Source organism: Hordeum vulgare, chromosome 3H (genome assembly GCF_904849725.1).
Source record: "Hordeum vulgare subsp. vulgare chromosome 3H, MorexV3_pseudomolecules_assembly, whole genome shotgun sequence".
In the NCBI taxonomy this organism is placed as follows: domain Eukaryota; kingdom Viridiplantae; phylum Streptophyta; class Magnoliopsida; order Poales; family Poaceae; genus Hordeum; species Hordeum vulgare.
In genome coordinates this window covers 530,819,150-530,830,443 of record NC_058520.1, presented here as the reverse complement: position 1 = coordinate 530,830,443, position 11,294 = coordinate 530,819,150, and the positions used below count along the sequence as shown (strand labels likewise).

The 11,294-nt window shown below is 45.1% G+C and overlaps 1 protein-coding gene across 1 annotated transcript; it reads right to left on the bottom strand.

The window, feature by feature from the left end:
* Positions 1-2,322: 2,322 nt before the first annotated feature.
* Positions 2,323-3,969, bottom strand: LOC123444728 (expansin-A2-like). Its single transcript, XM_045121549.1, has 3 exons — positions 3,726-3,969; positions 3,316-3,622; positions 2,323-3,060 (listed from the first exon to the last, which is right to left on the bottom strand). Exons 1-3 carry the CDS (start codon positions 3,862-3,864, stop codon positions 2,757-2,759), a joined length of 750 nt encoding a protein of 249 aa, XP_044977484.1. The 5' UTR covers positions 3,865-3,969; the 3' UTR covers positions 2,323-2,756.
* Positions 3,970-11,294: the final 7,325 nt, after the last annotated feature.

Sequence of the window (11,294 nt, the reverse complement as noted above, 5' to 3'; positions counted from 1 at the left end):
TACTTGTCTTTTTGGATCTTTTCTTATGAGTGTATGCCTTTTGGTGTATGTAATGCACTTGTTACCTTTAAAATATGTATGACTACTATATTTAATGATTTTTGTGAGAAGACTATCGAAGTAGTCATGGACGATTCTATTTCTATGAAACTTCTTTTAATGGTTGCTTGCACAGTCGTAACAATGTTTTACAGTGATGTGAGGAAACTCACTTTGTCTTGAATTGGGAAAAGTGTCACTTTATGATGAATGAAGTTATTGTCCTTCGGCATAGAATCCTTGAAAGAGGTATCGAAGTTGGTAGAGCTCAGGCTGAAGTTGCTGAGAAGTTGCCTTGCTCGTCACATATTGAAGGTATACGAAATTCTCTTGGTCATGCTGGTCTTATAGGAGATTTATAAAAGATGTCTATAAAATTTCTAGACATCTTTCCAATATATTATTTGGATGAAAATAAGACATCTTACTAGATAAAAATTCTTTTTCGGTAGTAGCATTGTAGGGAAGCCTTTGAAATTCTAGAGAAGGCTTTATTCTGTGCTCCTTCAGTTCAACCACTTGATAGGAATTTAACTTTTGAAATTATGTGTGTCGTTCTAGATTATGATGTTGGTACTATTCGTGGGAAAAGAGTTGATAATAAACTGAAGGTAATCTATTAATTATTTTAGTAAAACATTAGAGAATGCTCAAAGAAACCATACTACTACTTGAAAATAATGTTTAGTTATTGTCTTAGCTTGTGATACATTTAGGTCTTATATTTTTTATTGTAAAGTTACAATTCATACTCATCATGCTACTATCAAGTACCATATAAAAGGAAATATGCTAAGCATTGGCTTATTAGATGGGTTATATTGTTACAAGATTTTGGTTGGCATATTGATGATAAAATAGGGGTGATGATCGAGTGGTTGATTATTTCTATAGAATGGTAAACATCCATATTGATCATATTCCTGTTAGTGATAGTTTTCCTCATGAGCAACGCAATGACTCGTAGTTATATGAGAGACGAGGGTACTTTGCCCGGTTGAGGTTTGCATTCATGGATATGAATTTGGGGGTAAATATAGAATCTCATTTGAACTTAGGTAAATTCCATTCAAATATGGAAGTGGACATGACCTTTGCTCTTAGTTATAGCTTTGGGTTCAGTTTCAATTAAGAAATAACCTAAGGGCTTCATTGCGAAAGTACAATTCAAAAAGGAATTGTAAATGCATTTAAATGACAATAGATAAATGAAATTCAAACTTTATGAATATAATGTATAATAAATAAATTATTTTATTTAAAGTAATACAATTATAGTCTTGTGATTACATAACGTGAGAGAGAAACAAAATGAAAGAAGAAAGGAAAGAAAAATCTGAACTAAAGCCTAGTTATTTCTAAACTATCTATTTCTATAGGATATTCATTTAATCTTCTTTTTCTCACCTACAAAATAAACATCAAAGATGAAAGAAATGATTAATGATAAAATGTAGCATTCCAATATGTGAAAGTGAACTGAGTTATGAGATAGCACTTTGGAACTTCGACAATCAAAGCCAAAATCTATTAATTTTAAATAGTACTGACAAATACCAATTAGCAAACTATGACAGACCAAATAGACAACCAAATCACCAATGGAACAGTAGATTCCCTAATAACCAATGAAAACAGTAGGCAATAGAGCCAAATGATGAACTTTCAGGAAAGAGATTAATCTACCAAAGCCAACAAGAAAGACATTAGCACTTACTCACCCAACAACTTAAGAGCATAGACATCGAGGTGAGCATGACATCACCCAAGCAGTTGTTGTCAGGATTGCAATCACTAGAGCACCACATACCACCCATACAAACGACTTACTCACCAAGGGGCAGCTGAGTCAACTAGCTCACGCGAGCCATGCAAGGGGCTAACATAGCCTATTAATGGATCAACCAACCACCATCATCCTACCTAGCAAAACCATGTACAACAATACCAACCAGGAGACCACCAAACTGCTACAAATCAAGAAGCTAGTAGGAGCCGAGATATCCCAAGAAAAAGGCTCAACAGAAACCACAAGACGAAGCTTTAGGGAATATCACAAAGTAGAATTTGGAAAGTAGAATCCTTAGTATGGAGCAGAGTTGCTACTCTGCTCATCTTGGGATTTATAGGAGCATTGTAGAATCTGTATGACTCTAGTGAGAAGACCCGGACTACAGTATGATCAGTCGACTAAGCAAAAGCGTTTTCCTTTTTCTTCCACGTGACATAGGACAACGGGCAGCTGATTGTCAGTTGACGCCATATCATATTATACTTAAACAGTTAAGCCATAACCAAGCATTGTTCATGGTCTCCAAAATAACAAGTGTGCCCCCACAAACATCTCCCAATCATATGAAAGGATTCGGGGGTTACAACGCAACAAGAGAAGTTACAAGATACTCTCACACACCACACACCATTCCATGCATGTATTACTAAAAGTACACTTAAATAGATCACCTTGCGGTGTTTCCACAACACAAGGCTACACTAACAATGATCAAAATGCTCAGCTTCACAATGATAACTTATTTATCTCTACGATAATGTCCTACTAGCATGAGAGAAGGAAAGGCCTAAGCGGGTGCTGATCAGCAGCAGCCTCAGAATAGCCGAAGGCCTCTTCTGTAGTATAATAACGAAGAGGTTTCCTTCTTCTCTTGCTCAAGCTCCAAACCAATGCGTATGATAGAAGAAGACATGAGCCTCGCTCGCTAGAACTGGCCTCCTTCGAAGGTCTGTCCAAAGGACCAGCCGGCCGGGGCGGCGTTGTTGCTGGTGACGGTGCGGCCGTCGCTGAGGGTGACCCGGAAGGAGAGGCTCTGGCCGTCGAGGTCCGCGTTGCTCTGCCAGTTCTGGCCCCAGTTGCGGGACATGGCCTGCCACCCGGAGCTGGACCCCTTGATGGAGACGGACTGCACGTCGCCGGCGCCGGCCACGTTGGTCACAAGCACCAGGTTGAAGTAGGAGTGGCCGTTGATGGTGAACCTCATCCCGCCCTTCTTCACACAGGGCACCCTGCAATACAGTCGGTGAAACAGAGATGTTCAGTTAAATTGCGACTTGCAACTTGCAATTTGCAGTATCATGGTCGAGTGAGCGTGACGCTTAAACTATTTCAAAACAGCACCGAGAGTTGCTGTCAGACCAAACTGCACCAAATCTGCACTCTGGCCCACCTAACATGGTCGACACCGACAACGGACCAGATTAAGTAAATTTGTACTCCATGCGAAAAGGTTTGTAGACGACGGTCGATCGACATCGACTCACCTCCGGTAGGAAACGGGCACGATGCCGGCGCGGTAGATACCGATCTGGAGGTAGGCGGGCTCTGCCATGTCGAAGTGGGCGCGCGGCGGGTTGCACCAGCCGCCGTCGTCGTTGGGCAGCGCGTAGTTGGGCGGGCAAAGGTTGGTGGCGGTGATGGTGATGCTGCCCGGCACGCACGAGCTGCCCTGGCACTTGAGCTCGTAGCACGACCCGCACGCCGCGCCGTCGTTGAACAGCGCCGTGCTCAGCGCCGCCGTGTTCGTGCCGTAACCCGTGCTGTACAGGTTCCCGTAGCCGCACGCGCCGCCTGCAGGACACTTCAGTTAGACATGTCGGGAGCCACACACATACAGGTAGCTAGCTAGGTGCTTTTTTTTCGCTTCAAGGCTGTACACTCATGATGAACTCACCCATTGTGCCGGACGCGTCGCCGCCGCCGTAGAAGGTGGCGTGGGCGGTCTGCCACGAGCCGTAGTCGCCGGCGGCCCGCCGGGCGAGGAAGCAGAAGGCGGCCGAGAAGAGCAGGAGCAGAGCATTGGAGGAGGCCATTGCAAAGCGCCCGAAGCTAGCAGCTGCTGCCTTTCTAGCTCGGTAAAGCGACCGACCGAACTTGCTCAGGAACCGATGGAATGGTTGCTTGGCTGTGAAGAGAGAGTTGCTACCGGCTAGGTATTTATAGGCGAACTGCCGAGTGCTCCTGGCCGTTGGAATCGTTAATCGCTTTGCCGAACGGCGGAGAACAGGGTACAGGGGACAAAAGTCGGAGAAGGAAGTGGGGACTGCGTATCCATCCGTCCCCGGCCCCGAGCCACCGCCGACCACGAGCGGCCACGACGGCGGTTAGCACATACGAATCGCGCGCACATGCGGGTGCTGGTCACCGCGGACGCTTCGCACAACGAGACAGCAACTGGCCTGGTCGTGTGCGTACCAATTCATCGCCAGATTAAGCTCGCCTGCCCACATGGCTCCCACGAGCTACAGGCCATGGATTTCGCAACTGGGGAGGAAGAAAACAATATGGATCCTGTTCATTGATACATAACCATAAAATAAATCAGGTTAACCATGTGATCGTGTGAACCTGAAGGGCGTATACCACGAATCCGTCAGGATCAAGATGCTGCTAATGAATTATTGCGCATCCAGAAGCTATGCGTGCATGTTCGGGGTCGCCCTCTGGTAATTCACGTATAGAGTAACATGCATGCCATGCCATGCCAAACTTTTACTGCGACGTGTGGCAGGGACAGGATGTCGAAGTCGCGCGCAACAGTTTGATGTGATGCGACGGAATTCGATCGAAAGCCGAAAGCAAATCCAATTGTTTAGTGATGCTCAATCCATCAAGTTGCACATAGATTAATATGAGGAACGGAAAGAGGAGGCATGACAACCAATCGTCCCAGAGTGTGAAGCATGTTCCTCCGGACGCCTTTCCCCTTTCCAACGGTGGCGAGGAGCTTGCCCCGAGATTCGAAACTTGCGTTCTTCAGTTAACCTTTCGTTTCGTCGGTTATAACCTCCGGCCACCCGGAGCCGGTAGCTCCACTAAAGTTATATAAACCTGAGATCTGCCTGTCGGGTGTGGAAACCACGGAAGGAACATCGGATTGGACACGCGAAGCAGGGAGTTCTGGTGCTGGGACAGATTAATCTAACGAGGTTAAAATGCCACTATCCTAGCACTAGCAACCTGCATGCACGTCACTACCAGTCCAAGACCAAATGATAAGTTCCGAGTTTTATAAGGCATAGTTGGCTGATTATTAGGGTTCTCGACTTCACATGCATGAACATGGCCACGTACGTAAGCGGACAAAGTTGTACAGAAATCGGTATCTTCAGACCAAACTGCAGATGCAGAGGTGCTGCGGCCTGCATGCGCATGCAGGTATGTCATGCATGTACATACAAGATCTCGTTTGCTAGCGCATCTCCCGTCCTGTGCGCCAAGTGTCAAACCGATCGGTGGCTGCAATCAATGCACCATCTCTTGCTCCAAACCACGATCTACTCTCATTGTTATATGTCAATGTTGCTATAAATTAAGCAGGTAAACCTTCGTGTAATGTACAGGAAACGTTGGTTAGTGGCCACCCAAATGGAAAAGAGACTTTGGTGCACCGGCTGACTTGCTGCTCATGCTCCGCACGTTGTGTAATGGACTTCTGTACCTTCCTCTTAGTTGGTTGTGCCTCACTGCCCCGTGCTTGAAACGCAGCATATAGCATCGTTTCACCTTCTCAATTGGTACAAAGTCACCCTTCATATGGTAATTATTTGCCCTGGATTTGTCTAATAAACAGCCAAGTATATTAGTATAACTGAAAAACACGCGAGCATAACAGGTAAACGACTTAGAAGCGTCGGCGTCTCATCATCATAGCGTGTTAGTAGAGGATATACAGGGGGGGTCGCGGTTAGCTTTCCTGTCATAATCTGTGGCTTTCAAAGATAACATGCGCGCCAAGCGCCACGCTTTCACAAAAGCAATACTAGTCTCACTCTCACTCTCACGGCGGCAGCGACTAGAACTAATTAACCGTCTATTTCCTGGCCCCCACGACGCCATGTTACCCGCACATGCATCGGCCGCCCGGCCATCACGGCCAATCTCCTGTTGCTGGAGGATTCGCCTTATCTTGGAAGCATTCCATAATTTCCAACATCATCAAGCCGCTTCATGATTTTTAAAAGTGTTGTTTTTTATTAACACTGATGATCGAGTGAGCCCATGCCAGGTGTTCTGTTTGTGATGCTGCTGGGTGGTGGAGTGCTGGATCTGGGTCGGCGGTGAGGTAGAACAAGCTCTGTCTTCCGACAAGCCTAACGAACAGTGGGGCTTGCATTGCACGGTGTAATGTGTTCAGCTTACATGAGCTTAGAAAGTCTGAAACCTTCAACAACTATTGCAAACTTATGATTTCAGTTACTGGTGGTCGTTCTGCCCAAAATCTTTTTTTTTAGTTTTTATCCTTTCTACTACTGTACATAAATGGCACAAAGACCCTTTTTCCACAACAAAAACATAACATGGGCAAAAGCAGAGGTAATCTGAGTGCATGCTTCGCTCGGGCGAATTAGGCGAACCCTAGTTTTCACACTTTTTTTAATACATGTTTTCGCCCCATTTTATAAATAAAACAAATATCATGTTATGACAGCCAACCTATTGTTCTTATTCCCAAGGTGGATCAACCATCAAGTTTGCGAGAACTTCGGCCTATTAGTCTGTGTACTGTGCTTCATAAGGTGATTGCAAAATGCTTAGCTAACCGATGGAGGCCAATACTTGGTGATATTATTTCGATGAACCAAAGTGTGTTCATCCCTCAAACTCTTATAACAGATAATGCGCTGGTGGCTTTTGAGTGCTTCTATTTTATTGAGCAAAACACAAATCCGGGTAAGAATTTATGTGCTTACAAAGTTGACCTGTCAAAGACATATGATCGTGTGGACCGGGGTTTCCTAGAGAAGGTGGTGAAAGGCCTAGGTTTCTCTCACCGATGGATTGGTTGGACCATGCCATGTGTGACCAGAGTGAGCTACTGAGATAAATTCAATGGAACCTTGCTGGATTCGTTTATCCCTACTCGTGGTGTGCGCCAAGGCCGTCCCTTGGCGTCTTTCCTATTTTTATTTGCCGGAGATGGTCATTCAGCTTTCCTAAAAAAGAGATCAATGATAATCATATTGTGCCTTTGAAAGTATGTCGTGGGGCCCCTCATATCTCTCATATGTTGTTCACCGATGATATATTGCTCTTTTTTAAGGCACAGGCCGAGCAAGCCTTGAGGGTGCAGCAAGTGATCAATTCATATGTGCAATGGACGGGCTAGCTGGTTAATGTTGATAAATGATTTATGATGTTCGTGAAAGCTTTCCCAAGTGATGCACCAGAGGAGGTTGTGCTACAGGTCACACAAGTAGAATTCGAGCCAAAATATTTGGGGCTCCCAACACTAGAGGTCCGGATGACATGAGGAAAGTTTCAAAGCATTCAAGAGAAGCTCCTAAAAAGAATGGTGCACTCGGGTGAATTTATTAGCAGTGGAAAATAAACCCTTATCAAGGCAGTTGTGCAATCCTTACCAACCTATTTGATGGGTGTCTTCAAACTTCCTACGGGTCTATTTGAAGACCTTATGAAAATGATAATGGAGTTTTGGTGGTGTGCTAGCAAAAAAGATGATGCACTCATTGGATCTCTTGCGATTGTATGATCATGCCAAAAGCTGCTGGTGGTATGGATTTCCAAGACCTACAGCTCTTCAACCAGGCTTTGTTGGATAAACATGCATGGAGATTAATTGAATATCCTCATAATTTATCCGCCAAAGTTCTGAGGGCAAAGTTGTTGGAGAACGTTGCATGAAAAACAAAAAAAATTCCTACGCACACGAAGACTTGTCATGGTGATTTCCATCTATGAGAGGAGATTTGAATCTACGTACCCTTATAGATCGCACAACAGGAAGCGTTGAGAAACGAGGTTGATGTAGTGGAACGTCTTCACGTCCCTCGATCGGCCCCACGAACCGTCCCACGATCCGTCCCACGATCCATTCCGATCTAGCGCCGAACGGACGGCACCTCTGCGTTCAACACACGTACAGCTCAACGATGATCTCGGCCTTCTTGATCCAGCAAGCAAGACGGAGAAGTAGATGAGTTCTCCGGCAGCGTGACAGCGCGTCGGTGGTGGTGACGATATACTCCTGCAGGGCTCCACCCGAGCTCCGCAGAAATCCGATCTAGAGGTAAAACTATGTGGTCTAGGGTTGAGTTGCACGTGGCAAAAGTTGTCTCAAATTAGCCCTAAAACACCACTATATATAGGAGGGAGAGGGAGGGGGAGGAGGCTTGCCTTGAGAGCCAAGCACTCAAGGGGTGCGCCGGCCAAGGAGGAGGAGGACTCCTCCTCCAATTCGGTTTGGGGAAGGAGGAATCCTCCTCTTCCTTCCCACCTCCCAATTTCCCTTTTTCTTTTTCTTTTCTTTTGGAATTTCTTTAAGTGGCGCCATGGGCTCCTTGGGCTGACTCCAGCAGCCCACTAGGGACTTGTGGCGCCACCCTATGGCCTTCGGCTAACTCTCGGGTGGGTGGGACCCTTCCGGTGAACTCCCGGAACCCATTCGTCACTCCCGGTACACTGCCGGAATTGCCCAAAACTTTTCGGTAACCAAATGAAACCATCCTATATATCAATCTTCGTTTCCGGACCACTCCGGAAACCCTCGTGAAGTCCGTGATCTCATCCGGGACTCCGAACAACATTCGGTAACCACACATATAACTCAACTATATTAAAACATCATCGAACCTTAAGTGTGCAGACCCTGCGGGTTCGAGAACTATGTAGACATGCCCCGAGGCATTCCTCTGTCAATATCCAATAGCGGGACCTGGATGCCCATATTGGATCCTACATATTCTCCGAAGATCTTATCGGTTGAACCTCAGTGTCAAGGACTCATATAATACCGTATGTCATTCCCTTTGTCCTTCGGTATGTTACTTGCCCGAGATTTGATCGTCGGTATCCGCATACCTATTTCAATATCGTTACCCGGCAAGTCTCTTTACTCGATCCGTAATACAAGATCTCGTGACTTAGACTTAGTCATTTCAATATCGTTACCGGCAAGTCTCTTTACTCGATCTTGTGATGTTGTATTACCGAGTGGGCCCCGAGATACCTCTCCGTCACACGGAGTGACAAATCTCAGTCTTGATCCATACTAACTCAACGGACACCTTCGAAGATACCTGTAGAGCACCTTCATAGTCACTCAGTTACGTTGCAACGTTTGATGCACACAAGGTATTCCTGCGGTGCCAGTGAGTTATATGATCTCATGGTCATAGGAACAAATACTTGACACACAGAAAACAATAGCAATAAAACGACACGATCAATATGCTACGTTCATAGTTTGGGTCTAGTCCATCACATGATTCTCCTAATGATGTGATCGAGTTATCAAGTGACAACACTTGCATTTATCCAGAAAACCTTGACTATCATTGATCAACTGGCTAGCCAAGCAGAGGCTTGCTAGGGACATTGTTTTGTCTATGTATCCACACATGTATCTATGTTTTCATTCAATACAATCATAGCATGGATAATAAACGATTATCTTTAAACAGGAAATATAATAATAACTATTTATCATTGCCTCTAGGGCATATTTCCAACAGTCTCCCACTTGCACTAGAGTCAATAATCTAGTCCTCACATCGCCATGCGATTTACATTCTAATAAATCGAACACCCATACAGTTCTGGTGTTGATCATGTTTTGCCCGTGGAAGAGGTTTAGTCAGCGGTTCTGCTACATTCAGATCCGTGTGCACTTTGCAAATATTCACGTCCTCCCCTTTGACGTAGTCGCGGATGAGGTTGAAGCGTCGTTTGATGTGTCTGGTCTTATTGTGAAACCTTGGTTCCTTTGCTAAGGCAATGGCACCAGTGCTGTCACATAACAGAGTTATTGGATTTAGTGCGCTCGGCACAACTCCAAGATCTGTCATGAACTGCTTCATCCAGACACCCTCCTTTGCTGCCTCCGAGGCAGTCATGTACTCCGCTTCACATGTAGAATCTGCTACGACGCTCTGCTTGGAACTGCACCAGCTTACTCCACCCCCATTAAGAATAATACGTGTCCGGTTTGCGACTTAGAGTCATCCGGATCGGTGTCAAAACTTGCGTCGACGTAACCTTTTACGACGAGCTCTTTGTCACCTTCATAAACGAGAAACATTTCCTTAGTCCTTTTCAGGTACTTCAGAATATTCTTGACCGCCGTCCAATGATCCACTCCTGGATTACTCTGAAACCTGCCTGCCATACTTATGGCCAAGCTGACGTCTCGTCTAGTGCGCAACATTGCATACATGATATAACCTACAGCTGAAGCGTAGGGGACGGAACTCATTTGTTCTCTATCTTCCGCAGTTGCTGGGCACTGAGTCTTACTCAACTTTATACCTTGTGACACTCGCAAGAACCCTTTCTTGGACTGATCCATTTTGAACTTCTTCAAAACCTTATCAAGGTATGTGCTTTGTGAAAGTCCTATGAGGCGTTTCGATCTATCCCTATAGATCTTAATGCCTAGAATGTAAGCAACTTCTCATAGGTCCTTCATAGAGAAACTTTTATTCAAGTAATCATTTATGCTCTCCAAAAGTTCCACGTTGTTTCCAATCAGCAATATGTCATCCACATATAATATTAGAAACGCCACAGAGCTCCCACTCACTTTCTTGTGAATACAAGATTCTCCAACCACTTGTATAAACCCAAATGCTTTGATCACCTCATCAAAGCGCTTATTCCAACTCCCAGATGCTTGCACCAGTCCATAAATGGAGTGCTGGAGCTTGCACACTTTGTTAGCATTCTTTGGATCGACAAAACCTTTGGGTTGCATCATATACAACTCTTCCTTAAGAAAACCGTTAAGGAACGCTGTTTGGACATCCATCAGCCAGATTTCATAATCGAAAAATGCAACTATTGCTAACATGATTCGGACGGACTTAAGCATCGCTACTGGTGAGAACGTCTCATCGTAGTCAACTCCTTGAACTTGTGAAAAACCCTTTGCCACAAGTCGAGCTTTATAAACGGTCACATTACGTCTGCGTCCGTCTTCTTCTTAAAGATCCATTTGTTCTGAATAGCCTTGCGGCCTTCAGGTAGTACCTCCAAAGTCCATACTATGTTCTCGTACATAGATCCTATCTCGGACTTCATGGCCTCCAGCCATTTGTTGGAATCCGAGCCCACCATTGCTTCTTCACAATTCGCACGTTCATTGTTGTCTAACAACATAATTGATAAGACATGATTACTGTACCACTCAGGAGCAGTACGTGATCTTATTGACCTGCGAGGCCCGATAGGAACTTGATCCGAAGTTTCGTGAACATCATCATCAACTTCGTCCTCAACCGGCGCC